The sequence below is a fragment of the Lampris incognitus genome, chromosome 16 (assembly GCF_029633865.1).
Source record: "Lampris incognitus isolate fLamInc1 chromosome 16, fLamInc1.hap2, whole genome shotgun sequence".
NCBI lineage: Eukaryota > Metazoa > Chordata > Actinopteri > Lampriformes > Lampridae > Lampris > Lampris incognitus.
In genome coordinates, this window is record NC_079226.1 from 27,937,722 (window position 1) to 27,955,398 (window position 17,677).

The 17,677-nt window shown below is 43.6% G+C and overlaps 1 protein-coding gene across 2 annotated transcripts in view; it reads right to left on the minus strand.

The window, feature by feature from the left end:
* Nucleotides 1-1,506: 1,506 nt before the first annotated feature.
* The window catches only part of stxbp6 (syntaxin binding protein 6 (amisyn)), a 98,713-nt gene continuing 82,542 nt past the window's right edge, over nt 1,507-17,677 (minus strand). For both annotated transcript variants that reach the window (XM_056295937.1, XM_056295936.1), the window contains 2 exons: nt 6,157-6,314; nt 1,507-3,152 (listed from right to left, as the gene is read on the minus strand). In XM_056295937.1, the coding sequence (XP_056151912.1) occupies nt 3,129-3,152; nt 6,157-6,314 (182 nt within the window). In that variant the 3' untranslated portion in view covers nt 1,507-3,128. The remainder of the gene's footprint in view (nt 3,153-6,156; nt 6,315-17,677) is intronic.

Consider the following 17,677-nt stretch of genomic DNA (forward strand, 5'->3'; position numbering starts at 1 on the left):
AATGTGAATAAACGTGTAAATGGGGTTCCCGGATTGAGATGTACAGCGTTTCACTGTATTCTCGCATGATTTCATTCATAGGAGTTGGAGACGGCACGGTGGCGCAGTGGTTAGCGCGGTCGCCTCACAGCAGGAACGTCCTGGGTTCGAGCCCCGGGGTAGTCCAACCCTGGGGGTCGTCCTCAGTGTGGAGTTTGCATGTTCTCCCCGTGTCTGCGTGGGTTTCCTCCGGGGGCTCCGGTTTCCTCCCACAGTCCAAAGACATGTTGGTCAGGTGAATCGGCCATCAAAATTGTGTGTGTGTGTGTGTGTGTGTGTGTGTGTGTGTGTGTGTGTGTGTGTGTGTGTGTGTGTGTGTGTGTGTGTGTGTGTGTGTGTGTGTGTGTGTGTGTGTGTGTCGGCCTGTCCAGGATGTGTCCCCGCCTGCCACCCAATGACTGCTGGGATAGACTCCAGCATCCCTGAAAACAGGATAAGCGGTTTGGATGCTGGATGGAGTTGGAGAGAAGGTATGGTTTTATCCATGCCCGAGAATTAATCAATATCTAATTTTGTTAAATGAGCATTTATCATTATTGAAAATATGTGCAATTTAAAGAACGTTTATTATTTAGAAATATTTACAATCCCCAAACTCAAAATACAAAATTACAATGTTAACGTCTGTCATATTTTTTCCAACGATTTTCTTTAATAACTTATGTGGATGCTCACACAACTATGACTAGTAACTAAAGCGAAAGCTGTCAAAACAAGACGGATTAACACTTGCATGCTGGTAATGTTGAAATGTTGCAATGATCAAATATTCTGGATTGGTGGGATTTTCATTTGCAATACTTTACCACAAATGTCCCGCTTTAGTACCCAGTCATCCTTTATTTCTGCCTTACCTTAACACTCTTGAATAAAATCCCATAATTAAATCCAGTATACACTCATGTAACACAACAGCGAGGCTTTCCTTCAGCTCCACCTTCTGAGGCCTGCTCATGCATTACCTTTAGCCATCAATCGAGATAAACAGGGTTGCCCTGCATCGCTAAATGAAGCAAGTATGCCAACTGAGGTTAAACGTTAACTTTAAAAGGCACTAATAAAGATGCATTTCTTGATACTGTATGAGATCGATTTACTGCAAAAGATAAACAATTTTAAAAACAGCATATTAGCGTCGAGATTAATGCGAGCACTTTCGAAACACAAAGCGGGTGTGGGGCCCATGTGTGTTGTGACTGTAAATATTAGTGATGTGAAAACACATCAAAGAAGGTTGAATCAGTTCACCCTTCTTCGATTTTCTCACCGGGATTATTGAGCATGCATCGAGATGACGTGAAAACACAGAAATGCAAACACTGATGTATTGTAACAAATAAGGACTCGCTACAAAATTGTCAAATCACAACTACTAACTCGATTCTATTAGCTTGTCTGAGGCTAGAGCTGGTGATAAAAACAGCACTGAGTAGAATACAAACCTGGTTTCAATATATATATATATATATATATATATATATATATATATATATTTATTTTTTTAATTTTATTAAAACAATGAACATCCAAAGTATTAGAGTGGACTAAAAGCAGACTAGAAGTGAGGCAACTGGAACATTTCCTCTTGAACGCAACGGTGCTCTGCAAGGTAAGGCTGTCAGTGCAGCTTGACAGCGTGAAATATAAAACCCAAAATACAAAAGTCAGAATCAGACGCATCCCTGTTGTGAGGGCTCTATCTCGCCAGAGAAGCCACATTAACACAGTGTGTGTGTGTGTGTGTGTGTGTGTGTGCGCGCACTGACATAAAAAAGAAATGACTACACATTGCCGCTGCTATTGACGTTTTGTCCATTATCTGCCTGCACACACATCAGAATACGACCATTATGACCAACCCAAATTATACAGAGTACGACGTAAGACTAGTCATTGACCAGAGTTGAAATACAGCCAGTAGCGGTTTCAATACTTGTCATGTTTATGGGACAAATTAGTTCTACCAACATCAATACTAGCACTAGAAGAATTACATAGGCTTTTTACAATGCTAAAGCTGGTTTACAACACTACTCCCCATCTAATGTGAATAATCATACCTGGAAAGCTTATCCTAATAACAAAGTTCCTCAAGTACAATTATTTATTGATTTATTTTTCTGACAGTGTTTTGGGTTGTTTTAGTACAACATAAGAGTCCTACAGTGGGCTGATGAATTTCAGTTTTCTCATTTACTGTGTCACTTTAACCGCTTTGTTTCAGTCTCATCAGCAGATTGTGAAGAAGAAGAAGAAAAAAAAAAGTCTTCGCCATGTGTGGCTAAAACGGTAGCGACAGCACTTGAAATGAGTAGACATCACAGCAGGACTATCGGTACGTCACAACCCTTAACAGTCAAAGAACAAGAGAAGCCGATGAACCAGTGCTGTTTCGGTATGATTCACGCTGGAGGGTCATCTGCTGTCTCCTTTATAATGGCCATTATGTTGTTTGGTCACTTTTTTTGGTTATCCCGCTCTCCCGAAATATGGTCCTGGCGTATTTCACTGGGCACAAGCTAAATTATAGGTTAGAAATGTATGGGACATCTCAAGCTAGGAGGTTCAGTCTACAGGTCATGTATCTTCTCCCACTGACAACACTGCTAAACCCCTCATGTAAAAAGTGATGCCTGCACAGATCTGCCTCTATCCAACAGGCCAGCCTACACAAATCATCACACGACATACTGTAGTAGTAACCTTTGAACTGAGACTGTCTTTGTCACCGTTGGATAGCTGGTAATGAAATGTATGTGATGTGGGAAGTGTGTGATGTGCTGGACAGAGGGGCGCTGCAGGACCCTGGTTGATAAAAAGAAGTGTAGCTCGTCTCAGTGGGGTGCATCATTCAGGGCGACAGAATGGAGAAGGAGCTAGCCAGTCTTAGCAAGTTTCTACCCGTCTCTTGGCCATGTCCCACTGTCAGCAACGAGATGCACCGTGGAATAAAATAACCCTAAAAAAATTAAAACGTTAACATTGTTAACAAATAGTAATCATATTACTTTTTTTTTTAAAAAGAATAAAATTTGGACTCCGCTCCATGTGCTGGCAATCGGTAGATCCACGGCAGGGTTGGCATCAGTCTAACACTTGTGCTTCATGGCGAGCTGCAAAGAAACAAAGAACGAGAGAGAGAGAGAGGTGTACATTGAGTTAACATCTCCATTTACGAGCGATCATGTAACTTTAAATAACCTAATCAGCAAAATACAAGCCAGCAAGGAACAACGCAGCACACTTTATTGATCCCTGTGTTTTTGCAATCCAGAGCAAGAGGTCTATAAAATACAGCGGCTGGCATGGTGACAGAATGGGGGGATGTAGGGTAGGGATTTTTCTTTTCCCAATCCCAGAAAGAAGAAACAGTTGTTTGAGTGTGTATGTTGTGCTGACGCGGGTGGGAAGCCAGGGGTCTTTGGTGTTTTTGCTCAGGCAATGACAAGGCATCCTGTGACTTCATTTATCTTATTAAAGAGGGTTGTAATGGGCTTACTTGGAGGCTCATTAGGGAGATGGCCAGTGCCACCAATCAAATTCGCCACCACAGGGTGTGAAAATGTGAAACGTGCGCACGCGCATGCACACACACACACACACACACACACACACACACACACACACACACACACAAGCAGGCATGGTCAAGTTGACACATGGACAAACTATACACAACACACACACACACACTTGCTTGCTTGCTGGTTGTCCATCGTGCCCGATGATGACCATCTTCTTCTATTTGTGGGTCCTTTGAGGACTCAGATAGCAGAAGATACCTGCGCAGAGATGGTTTTTAAAGTGGCATGGGGGGTGCGCTTCTCCCAACGCCACATGACTTGATTGTAGAGGAGATGGTTCCGATGGCAAGGGGGATCCCTAGACGACCGGCACCTCCACACAACTGCAGGGGGCTGCCGGAAATCCAGTTTTTCGGAAACCGCCTCGAAGCGTACCGCCACAGCTTGCTTTTCTGTTGGGGTAAGCTCCCTTAGCCTTATGTCTTCCAGACTCACCCACAAGGCAGCGGGGCAGTGGTTGATAGGTGCCAGGGTGTGTCCACCAGGGTGGGCCTGCACACCATATCTCTGGGGCCAACTGCTGCTCCGAGATCCCCTGCCAAGTTAGCCTGGGGCCGCAAGACCCCAGTTACCATGTGTGGCCACGGGGAGGCCTGGCAGGAGTCTTGGTGAAGGAGAGGCTATGTACTGGCAAGGGAAGGCTTACACGCTAGGATGCTTCCCTATTCGCCACAAAGGCTAGCCAGCGGCAGCAAGCTAAGGGCAGGAAGGACACAAGCGGGTTGGAAGAACACGTGCACCTTCCCTCCAACTACACACTGCTGCACTAGACGCATCACAACACTCTGTGTGTATGTACACACACACAGACAGACACACACACACACACGGTCAAGTTCACACATGGACAAAACACACACACACACACACACACACACACACACACACACACACACACACACACACACACACACACACACACACACACACACACACACACACAGAGTAACAGAATGAATGTAAACTGTGGTTAATGGACAGCTGAGATCTACAGGTCAAACAGGTGGGGGCAGCAGAGCAGCACAGACAGCCAAAAGGGTTTCATAGTCAAAGGCAACAGTGGTGTTACATGGGCCGCTGTCACCGAGTGAGGCACATGCAGTGGAATGAACTGCATGGAGGAAATGGGAGAAAGCACAGCAAGGTGGCCGAGTGTAAAATAAAAAAAAGTACAGCAGATAATTAACACTGAATACCTCTTGGCTATGTTTTATTAAAACAGAAATGGTTTCAGTTCGTCCCTATGTAATATTTACACATCTCCAGCATGTTAGAGAACGAAAGTCAGAAACGGCTTGTGTTCTATTATAACACGTGTCTGAAATTCAAATTTGACCAGAAATGGAAAGCGCTTTGAGTGGCTGTTGCAGCTAGAAAAGTGCTATATAAAATGCAACTTGATTGATTGTTCACTATCTATCCTGAGACTCCAGCATTCCTGTCTGACAGCGAAGTCATCGGTGAAAGTGAAGAACGTTTTGCCAACTCTGGGAGAAATAATGAGTTTCTTACCCATATGTAAGTCCACCTCCTGCCTATAACACACAGGGCATCAGAAAAGCTGCAGTGCGTGAGTGCAACTACAAGCCAAAAGCTAATTAGCTAAATGGCTCACCATATGAAGCCGCTAATGGCCGGATTTGGAAGGAGAAATGCGTGACAAGTAATTCTTCATTAGTTTAGTCGAGTCATTCTTCCGCTGAGGTTTTTAATTCAGCCCTGTCAGGGTCTTCATCTGTTAACAGTGAGAAGTCTGAGCTAGGCTCTTCCAAGTGTCTTTCAATTAGGTCCCAAGCACCGGCATGTATTAAGCATCACTCAAAAACCAGGCTCTTTACTCGGTGGCCCGCCGGCTTTACAAATAAATTAATTGGCATCCCTCTTTAGGTGGCACATGTCCATCCACTGTGGAGCCTGTCCTCTGACAGCAAAGCATGGCAGGCTTTATTTGGGAAACCAATCTGCAAGGTTGCATGGGGGGGTGCGATATACTGAGGGCTACTGAGGAACGAAAGCTGCGGTGATTATCAACAGGTACTGGTGTTAGAATTGAAAAGTGGCAGATTTTTTTTCCCATTGTGCATGAAAAAAAATCAAATTACACTAATGGCCTCATTAAAAGGCATGCGATTAGTCCTGCTGGCATGCCAAAGATTGTGAAAGATTAATAAAATGGGGAAAACCCCACAGAGAGGTGCCACAAAATGGTAAAGATAAAAAAAGAGATAAATGGGGAGGGAGGCAATCATCTGTGCAGAGCAGAGAGCACCGCTGTTGAAAAGCTCGAGACACAAGCAACCGCTTCAAATATCCACAGGTTCAAACAATACGCCCCATCTTTTCCACGGAGGTAACAACCGACCTAACGACCTACAACTACAGCATTCATTCTGGTGACATATGAGGTGGGACTCCACGGGACATCATCAGTGCATCATAGTCAGAAGTGTAATACATCACGTGGTATTAAAATATATATAGGCCCACTCTGAGGTCATGCGTGGTAATGCATCTTGTCAATGCCTCGTCTCACCTTGTGCGCGGTGACAGCGAACTGCTCAGCACTGTTCATCATGTCCGCGGTCCGCTCGTCGGCCCGACCTAATCGTTCACCGCGCTCATTCAGGGCCTGGCTGGCCTTCTGTACTGCACTCGTCACACTGTCTGCCGCAGAGTGCAGGATGCTGTTCCCTGGGGGAGAGAGGCAGAAATCAGAAAGGAGGGAATCAGACCAGGGCACAGCGGAGACAAGTGACAGCAGAGGTGAAGAGAAGGAGAAGATGAAAAAGAAAAACAGAACAGAGGTGAAAATAGGGAACAGGGAGGAGAATCAATGGTTCCTTTCGTGAATAACAGGAAGTCTGATTTTTTTTGATTTTTTTTTTTTTTTTGCCAGCTGCATCAAGTTTGCACTTTTCAAAGTACACCTGACTCATCAGGCTGTACTGATGGTTTAATCAATTACCCTGAGCATGAGTGTTAAAAGTGGATAACAAGAAGGGTGAAAAAAACAATGACCCCAAATTGCTTCCTTCAGGGACGACATAGGATGCTGGCTAATGAGTTTTGCTCTGAAGCGGTTTTCTCTCTGGGAAGTTCAAAATGAAATTAACCTCTGTCAAACTTTCAAGCATGCAACTCCCAGCATCTACCATGCATCTCATGTCTCTGGCCTTATCAAACATTGAGTATGTAAATGCCCTTCTTTCTGACATTTTGAGGTACGTTCCATTACTTCTAAACCTGTAGTGCCAGTTTCTTGATTTCCCCTCTCTTTTCTCAAATGTATGTGGGATAATAATAGGAGGCTTAGTGATTGTATTTTTTGGCTATTCCTGGAAACCAAGTAGCAAATATGAGGTGGAGAGCACATTTTCTTTGGACAGCCCTGGTATCTTTGCACATGTTTCTGCTGACAAGCCATTAAGCGACAGTGGTTCGGGGAGGGCTGACATTATGTGCTACGCTAACAATTGGACCAGGAAATGCCGCCGCTCTGGCGCTTTCTCTCGCGTCACCACCACAACAGGCATTTTTCCAGGCTCATATAATCAGTCATTTCATGTAGAAGCATTCAATGGCAGTGTGCCACTTTGTGGAAAACACCTGCATTGTTTTCTGAAGCTGTTTTCCATTGCTAATGTCAGTGACCACCTTCTGGTTGCCCCAGAGACAATGGAGACTCTCAGTTTGCAGTGCTACGGTTCTGAACGACCCATTCTTTGCTAAAACAACAGATTGGTACCACAGCGCTCAGAAAGTGACGAAAACACCAAGTGACAAAAACGACCAAGCCAACAATATGGCATTACGGTGGCCCAGTGGTTAGCGCTGTTGCCTCACAGCAAGAAGGTCCTGGGTTCAAACCCTGGGGTTGTCCAACCTTGGGGAGTCATCCCAGGTCATCTTCCATTTGGAGTTTGCATGTTCTCCCCGTGTCTGTGGTAGGTTTTCTCCGGGAGCTCCAGTTTCCCCCACTATCAAAAAGACATGCATGGTAGGGTTTATACTCCTGTCTGTGCCCCTGACCAAGGCATGGTAAGACGAACCGGAGTTGGTCCCCGGGCGCTGCACGGCGGCTGCCCACTGCTCCTAGCTAATCAGCTAGGATAGGTTAAATGCAGAGAGGAATTTCCCCACAGGGATTAATATAGTATACCAAAATAAAAAAAATAAATAAAAATAAAATATCTTTCTCTCACCAGGGTGTAAAATAATGCAGAGTAGAGTTAAATGTAATCGATGCTGGCCATAGACACTTACCCTGGGGTTGATGATCAACACTCCAGGAGCCTCATTTATGAAACATTCTAACAAACTCACGGGATATTGTGGTCCTCAAGTTGCCTCCTTGAGAAGACATAGTTGATCTTGCTCCTGAATTTAGACACCAGTTGGCTAATGTTGATGTCGTTGCAAGCCTGGGTGATTGTTAGCTGCAAGAGGTAGCCAAAGCTGTCAGGGGAAAGAGTTATAAATAACCTTTGGGCCTTGCCTCGTGGTTTTTCTGTCTGCAAGAAAAACACGAGGGCTGAAAAACTGAGTGTGGAAGAACAAATCTGTGCCTAAGAACATTTCATAAATGGGCCCCCTGGAAATTAAAGGCATACTGAACAGTTATTTTCTACAAATCATTTTCTACCAGTACGACAAAGTATACTTCACTGTATTCTTTTGCATCAGAAAGTGGAAAAATCACAAATACTGTACAACAGCTACACAGAAAGATATGATAGATATGAAGTTTTATTTCCTCTAGGTCTCTATCACTGGAAATAAATGAGTGCGAGAGGGACGGACAGCGTGGAGCTAGAAGGTACAGGCCTTATTAAGATGTGGCTAGTCCTCCTCCACCTCCTCCCACAGGAGACCTGCAATATAGCGAGTGCATGTCCTGTGGCATCAAGAAAGGTAGGCTGACTGACAGATAATTGCGACAGCTCTGCTGCAATGGGCCACATGACAGACCAAAAACAGACGGGGAAGGCAGCTGGTGTTCCTTCTACAGAAGTTAACTTGATAAAGTCAAAAGCAATCTGTGAACAGACACACACGCTCTGTGCACACACAGATGGATGGTCTCATGCTCACACCCACACACTTGCAACATCATGCACACACGTGCCCATTTACACACATTAAAGCACACAGGCACACCAGCACAAACACACACACACACACACACACATATATATATATATATATATATCTCAACACGGATACAGGAAAAAAGATTGCAATGCATAGAAGCATACTTTACTGTATCCTTTTGCATCAGAAAGATTTTAACGCATAACAAAAAAGATTTACATTTTAATGCAAATGTTTTTTTCCTGTATCTGTGTTGATATTCCGCTCCTCATTAGTCGAGTACTCAACACCATTGACGGTTTTGGAAAAAAACGCTATATATACACTACCGTTCAAAAGTTTGGGATCACCCAAACAATTTTGTGTTTTCCATGAAAAGTCACACTTATTCACCACCATATGTTGTGAAATGAATAGAAAATAGAGTCAAGACATTGACAAGGTTAGAAATAATGATTTGTATTTGAAATAAGATTTTTTTTACATCAAACTTTGCTTTCGTCAAAGAATCCTCCATTTGCAGCAATTACAGCATTGCAGACCTTTGGCATTCTAGCTGTTAATTTGTTGAGGTAATCTGGAGAAATTGCACCCCACGCTTCCAGAAGCAGCTCCCACAAGTTGGATTGGTTGGATGGGCACTTCTTTGAGCAGATTGAGTTTCTGGAGCATCACATTTGTGGGGTCAATTAAACGCTCAAAATGGCCAGAAAAAGAGAACTTTCATCTGAAACTCGACAGTCTATTCTTGTTCTTAGAAATGAAGGCTATTCCATGCGAGAAATTGCTAAGAAATTGAAGATTTCCTACACCGGTGTGTACTACTCCCTTCAGAGGACAGCACAAACAGGCTCTAACCAGAGTAGAAAAAGAAGTGGGAGGCCGCGTTGCACAACTGAGCAAGAAGATAAGTACATTAGAGTCTCTAGTTTGAGAAACAGACGCCTCACAGGTCCCCAACTGGCATCTTCATTAAATAGTACCTGTTAGAGCCTGTTTGTGCTGTCCTCTGAAGAAAGTAGTACACACCGGTGTAGGAAATCTTCAATTTCTTAGCAATTTCTCGCATGGAATAGCCTTCATTTCTAAGAACAAGAATAGACTGTCGAGTTTCAGATGAAAGTTCTCTTTTTCTGGCCATTTTGAGCGTTTAATTGACCCCACAAATGTGATGCTCCAGAAACTCAATCTGCTCAAAGAAGTGCCCATCCAACCAATCCAACTTGTGGGAGCTGCTTCTGGAAGCGTGGGGTGCAATGTCTCCAGATTACCTCAACAAATTAACAGCTAGAATGCCAAAGGTCTGCAATGCTGTAATTGCTGCAAATGGAGGATTCTTTGACGAAAGCAAAGTTTGATGTAAAAAAAATCTTATTTCAAATACAAATCATTATTTCTAACCTTGTCAATGTCTTGACTCTATTTTCTATTCATTTCACAACATATGGTGGTGAATAAGTGTGACTTTTCATGGAAAACACGAAATTGTTTGGGTGATCCCAAACTTTTGAACGGTAGTGTATATATATATATATATATATACATAGCTACAAGGCTTTCCCTACAGCAAATTTCTCACAGAAAACAAATAAACCAAAGACATCAGGCTCCCTCTCTACCCGCGGGTTCTGTTTTCGATTTCTGGTCAGGGAAATTAAATAACTAATTTGCCAGAAGCTGGAGACCACCTCAAACTGACAGATACATCTAGAGCTAAAGCCATATGGTAACCCATGGCCAACCAATGGGAATTCCTCTTCTTCTTTCTTTTTTTTTTTTACTCCCCTCCCCCTTTTCTCCCCCAATAGGTCTTTGACAGATGACATCACACACAAGCGCGCTCCGAGTCAGCCGCCATGTTTCTGGTATTTCTGTGGTAAACGCTGTGCTGGTATTTCTGTGGTAAACGCTGTACTCTACCCGGAGCATTTTCCTTTCATTCTCTTTCTTTTTTTACCGCTAAAATGGTAATAAAAGAAGACACACAACAGACACACATCCGAGAATCCACGCTGAAAGGGTCATCGGAAATGTTTGTCAGAAGTATAAAATCTTAACAGGAACCATACCCATCAACATGATACTTCCATGTGAAGGGGAGGCAGTCACATTTTTAGATAAGATTGTCACCGTCTGTTGTGTGCTGACAAACCAGTGTCCAGCTATAGTTTAAAAATGTGACGTGTGCTGATGTTAAGCTCAGCCTTTAACTGCACCATTCAAATGAATGCAGCTGTAATATCAATCAAACATGTACATATTCAAGTAAAGGATCTGAATACTTGCACCATTGTCACCAACAATAAAGTTGAATAAGTTGACTTTTCATAAATGTGTTCTTGACTCTTTTCTTGTTATCAACATTTTCACAGCCAAATGGCATAAGGAAACCAAATGTTATCCAAAGCACATGTATTGAAGTTCATTTAATCATGTATTTACAAGTATATGAAGTTCATCTGCACAATACAAACAAGTAAGTACAGTACATGCTTCTGTAACATAAGCAACGTAAACAAGTTTTTCTAAACATGTAAGCATCTTTTGCCCTGTATGTATCGGCAGATGCGTGTATAAGAGAGACATAGTAAATAAAAGAAAGAGCATGTCTTCTTTGGTCAGTCAATTTGCAACAGAAGGCTAGTCCATGTCTAAATAACACAAAATAATACAGCAATTCAGATAAAAGAAGGTCCCTGGCATCCTTGCTAAGTTTGTCTCGGTATGGTATCCTCTCTGCTTTTTTATGCTTCTCCACGGCTACTTTTAAAGTGATTTTATTTGCTGCTACCTTGTCTCCATGTTAGCTATTTCTACACCACTGGTAATACCAGGAAAATGGCAGCTGGGAGACGTCACAATCAACAAACGTACGTAACTGTCAAAGACCAATTGTACCCGGCCAATTACCCCACTCTTCCGAGCCATCCCGGTCACTGCGCCACCCCCTCTTCCAATCCGGGAAGGGCTGCAGACTACCACGTGCCTCCCCCGATACATGTGGCGTCACCAGCCACTTCTTTTCACCTGACAGTGAGGCATTTTACCAGGGGGACGTAGCACACGGGAGGATCACGCTATTCCCCCCAGTTCCCCCTCCCCCCCGAACAGGCGCCCTGACCAACCAGAGGAGGTGCTAGTGCAGCGACCAGGACACATACCCACATCCAGCTTCCCACCCGCAGACACGGCCATCTGTGACTGAAGGGAGGCCCGACCAAGCCAGAGGTAACACGGGGATTCGAACCGGCAATCCCCGTGTTGGTAGGCAAAGGAATATACTGCTAAGCTACATGGACGCCCGGTAATTCGTCTTCTGAACTTAAATTATAACACTGACTCCACCATACTGGGACAACAGTGGTGATACTCGGGGACTTGACTTGATCACCTGCAGCATGCATTGTGTATTATTGCCTTTTGTTCAACCACACTCCAGTGTTGCATGTCTTTTATATCGAGTGTGCCCGTTACAGTTTAGTATCTTGTAACTGCAGCCATCAACAAAACAAAATTCATTCAATGAATATTCTTCACAAATAAAGGTTATTACGGTTTATGTAGGCCAAAACACACTCCCAAGCTGTTTGTAATAGTATTAAAATAAATTAAGGGAAACTCTCTCTTACGGGCTCTTCATCCTCTCCAGCAGTGATAAGACCTTTTCACCTTCAGACAGACTCCTCTTAATCCTCTCCTCATCCTCCGAGGGAGCCCTGAGAATAATACTCCCATCATTCTACAGCCACTCTTCCCCCACTACCCCCAAACCACCACCACTGCACACTATTCACTCAGAGAATATCGCCTCCTTTTATCCATTTTGCCAGCGTCTCTCATGTGCCTTTCCTCTCCATTCTCTGAAGATAGGATTCTCTGTGATGGGGCTGCGAGCAGCGCTGTGGGCTCCCCCGGAGGAGAATGAAATTATGGAGAAAGCGAAATGGATCTCTTCCGGAGAACTTGTGCTGCAGCATCAGGAGGTGACTAGAGTCATGTGTGGGTGAAGACTGGAATGAGGCCGTGCCAGTGGTACGGTTTAAACCCTAAGTGTTGAAGTCTCAACTTTTGGATGCTGGAGCCGATGTTGATTTAACCAGCCATGACGGTTACCAATGGCAATGGCTCTTTATTTAACACTAGAACAACGAAGGTAGTCATTTTGACGGTTTTGGATTTTCAAAGTTTAATAACTTGGTGAGAAAAAATAAGATACAGAGCTGATGCTCCCTGAATCTTCCTAAAATTGCATATATTTGCATTAAAATTAGTTTTAGATCAATTGCACAAAAAAAAATTTCATAAGATCTACCTAAAATGACCATGAGCAGTCAAAATGACCGTGCGTAATTTCCGTGTCATCGTGCATGTCATGTCACTACTTATGACGTGTGTTGGTTGTGTCACGCCCCATCTGGATAGTTAAGTTATCTTTCGTTTCTCCCAGTGTTCTTTGTCTTGTATTTCCTGTTTTATTTTGTTACTCACCTCTTGTCTCATTTCAGGTCCTTTACTTCCTGCCCTAATGTGTTGCCACCTGTGTCTCATTGTCTTCCCCTCCTCCAGAGTATATAGTCTTAGTGTTCCCTTCCTCCTGTGCCAGTTTGTCTTGTTCCTTGTGACAGCGTTCCAGCATTTTTCCCCTTGTGTGAATTTCTTGAGCCCTATAGTTTCCTGACCTGTTTTTGCCTTTTTTGACCTCGCCTTTTGCCTGCCGATTTGGACACTGTTGCCTTGTTATAATCCGACCACTTGTGTACCGACCTCATTTTTATTAAAAGGGCTGATTTCTGTGAACTGACACTGAGTCTGCATTCTGAGTCCAAGCCTGTGGTTCAGTAATGACAGGTTGCATCATTTCCTTCAAAAAGTTCATTGCTCTGCCCTAGAAACACACTAGCATTCACCAATGCAGAGTAATAGTCTAAACTCGATTTTTATTCTTGCCAACATGTCTGGTTACAGACGCCATTACAGACGCACCATGACTACCACCGAGGTGTTGCAGTACTTACAGGCGTTGGACAGCGGCCATTTTAAATTGTTTGAAAAATAGCATTCAAGTTGTTAAAATGTTAATTTTGGTGTCAGTCGCTTCTTAACAGACATACTAACATATGTAACGCATTAATATCTCAATTGGGTATTCATCTTGACAGGATATAGAGTTTAAAAATCGTGGGCGTCCTAGTAGTTTTTAAGTCCGGGTTGTTGTTTGGGACTGTTTCAAGTTATCCAAAGGAGTTGAATCAAGTGCAACTGGACTTGGTATATATCCGTGAAGACATTTCGCCTCTCATCCAAGAGGCTTGGTCTAGTCAGAAAGGCACGAACTGAGGAAGCCTCTTGGATGAGAGGCGAAACGTCTTCACGGATATATACCAAGTCCAGTTGCACTTGATTCAACTCCTTTGGATAACCATGACCTGGATGAATGAGAACATTCACAGACTGTTTCAAGTTATTTTTGGTTCTTTTTTTTTGCATTTCACGTTTTACAGGCCTTGTTACGTTTGTTAGATTAGCAATATGTGTTTTCCGTTTTGTTTTTCAGGTAATATTTTCACTTTTTCAATTTTGCTATTCAAGTTCGACCACGTCTCTCTGAAGTTTAAATTGTTTAAAAATAGCATTATAGTTGCTAAAATGTTAATTTTGGTGTCAGTCGTTTCCTAACAGACATACTAACATAAGCAATGCATTAATATCTCAATTGGGTAATTAGCTTGACAGAATACAGAGTTTAAAACCCAGCGGGGGTTGTTTAGGTAGGAGTGAAACCCCGGCCGTTCTGTTGGGAGGGCCGGTGCTGGAGGGATGGTCAAAAATGTTTTCAATGTGTGGGCTCGGAAATATCTCCAGTGACACACTGCTGCTGTGCGTATTATTTCAGAGGGCTTTTCTAAAGGATTCGTTACTCACCCTGTGACTGACAATACCCTTCTGTGAGGCCTATCCTACAGACACGACACGCCCTTCCCAACAATTCAGGAGGAATTTTGTTCCTACACCCCATCATATCGACATAATCAGGGAGGGTTTTTCTTCTAAACAGTGGGAGGTGAACAAAAGGCAAGATGTTGGTTTTTGGCAACAATATTCCACAACATAGGAACTACGAGCAAAAACAAACACAAAAAAAGGAAGGGGAAAGGTTCATTGAAACTTAGCTCCTCCTTTTCCAGAGCTGCTCTCTAACCAGCTGACTACTACAAGCGCTAAGAGCCACCAAGAAAATGGGCTGATGGTTGTCGATGGGAACCTGTCATATAAACTGCATGTGATGACTGTCAGCTCACCTGGCCCTCAGAGTGGTCGATTCAGTTTGTTGTGTAGCCAAGTTTGGACATGCACTCACACTCACTCACACACACACACACGCACACACACACACACAACTTTCACATTCACTTTCTCTCATACACCCACACCTTTCACATACATACACACACACACACACACACACGCAAAGTACAAATCAGCACATGATAGCAAACACACACACACACACCCAAACACGTACAAATCAGCATGATAGCAAACACACACACACACACAAACTTTCACATTCACTTTCTCACACACACACACACACACACACACACACACACACACACACACACACACACACACACACATAATTATTCGCCTGCGCGCCTGCATAAAGAAAGGCCTGCGCAAACAAGAAATGAAATCTACAAAGTGTTTTAAAGCTTTTTACTCCAACAAAGTGAATTATCGCATTAATTCTGTGCTGAGATAATGCTCTGGGGTTTTACTCCGAGTGGGCGTTTGAAGGGAAAATGGGTTTTAACACAATTCCTTGTAAGTATTAGTATGCACCTACTTATCTGCACTTTACCACTTTCCATCAGAGGTTTTCCATATTAACCAGATATCGCCAGAGGACGTTGGGCCTGCTGTTATTCTTCTTGAAGACCCACTGCTAGAGAATAAAACATCCCAGCGTTCTGTCAAGGAGTTTCACACAGTTTTTCAAGTTCAGAATATCTATCTTGAGAAAAGACCAAAGGAAGAGAATGAGAGAGAGAGTCTCAGTTGAACATTTCCCTAAAGATGACTGTTGCTTCTCTCTTCGAGAACATTTTATATTTCCCCATCGAAAATACTTTGAGTAGTTTTTAGACTAGTTAGCGTTAAGTTGAATCCAGGTTTTCTCAACTCATGCTGCTGCTTTGACATTGTTCTATCATTTCTTCATTTTGTTCAGCTTCATTGTGGCTACGCAGGCTTGCCTGCATGGTTTGGTTGCATAGATGATAACACTAAAGAGCAAATATCTAACTAAGCACCATGCCATGCAATGTCCGTTCTCACTCACCAATTTACACATAATTAAAGTGGAAGTAGACAATTTGTTTTGTTTTTGCTTTAACTTATCATTATGAAGTAAATGTTGATTGCACAGTGTAATAGCTATAGAATAATGCCACAATTGGAATTTAGACTGGTTCTATAGTATAAGCCTTGTTTTCACTATGCAATTCTATCTGCCACCGGGCACGTTTTTTTTTTCCCCCCCGGCAAATTGATTACAACACAGGAACTGTGTCAACCACCCACTAGCAGGCTAGGCAATGGTGGGTGGGGGTATCCATTTGGCATGGCGGTCTATTCCGTTGCCTACCAACACGGGGATCTCCGGTTCAAATTCCCGTGTTACCTCTGGCTTGATCGGGCGTCCCTATAGACACAATTCGCTGTGTCTGTGGGTGGGAAGCCGGATGTGGGCATGTGTCTCGGTTGCTGCACTAGCGCCACCTCTGGTCGGTCGGGGCGCCTGTTCAGGGGGGAGGGGGAACTGGGGGGAATAGTGTGATCCTCCCACGTGCTACATCCCCCTGGCGAAACTCCTCACTGTCAGGTGAAGAGAAGCAGCTGGCAACTCCAAATGTATCGGAGGAGGCACGTGGTAGTCTGCAGCCCTTCCTGGATGAGCAGAGGGGGTGGAGCAGCAACCGGGAAGGCTTGGGAAGAGTGGGGTAATTGTCTGGATACAATTGGGGAGAAAAAGGGGGAAAAAAATCCCCTCCCAAAAAAAAAGAAAGGTGGACAGTGGAACAACTGAAGTAATTGTGGAAAACTCTACCCGGCAAAAGGAAAAGAACCCAGCTGACGGAGGAGGCAAAGAAAGCGAATAGGGAGAGCGATAGAAGATGAAATGAAACAAGAGTGAACCTCGGACATGTATTCACTCGATGGAGAGAGCTCCAGAACTTGAGAGGGTTCCAAACCGACATCCAGTTGGCATTCTTTCTACTGGATCAGTAACAAAACCTGCCTACTTACTAATACTACCAGATGTTTCCCTCTGGCTTCATCATAGCACTAAGATCAGGGTTTCTGATTCATATTGGGATTCTGACGGTTGTTTCTTGCTTTGGACAGCAGCCAGGCTGCTAATAAATGGAAAGTGATCCAGTTATCTTTGTGACAGAGGCACAAACGATAATACCACTTGGAAAAGCGAGGGGGGTTGAAAAGTTGTCTACTTCCACTTTGAGCAATGAATAAGAGCTAATACAGAGACCCTAGACTCAAACATGGTGTCTACAATGAACTATATTGAGAAACACTTGCAACCACAGTTTAATTGATGCAAATCTTGACATCACCTTACATTCACAGCAGCCCACTACTCTTCACTTTTTTTAATCAACCATTTCACGTAGCCTCAAGACATCCCTATTCATTTTGAAGTGGAGGTTTAGCATGACTCCCAAAACCCCCTTCCTATGAAAGAAAGGAAATTATTTTGCCTCCGACATTTTCTTTCTCTTCATGAGCAGAGCTGCTTGCCTTTACTTGTTCAGGTGCCCTTTAGTTTAGCCACTAGCTAATAAGGCTTCGGCAACACAGCGAGGCTGCTAACGGGGGAAAGCACGGTACATTTTGTCCTGGATGCACCGCAGAGCCACGCCGCCACTGAGAGCTAAATAGCT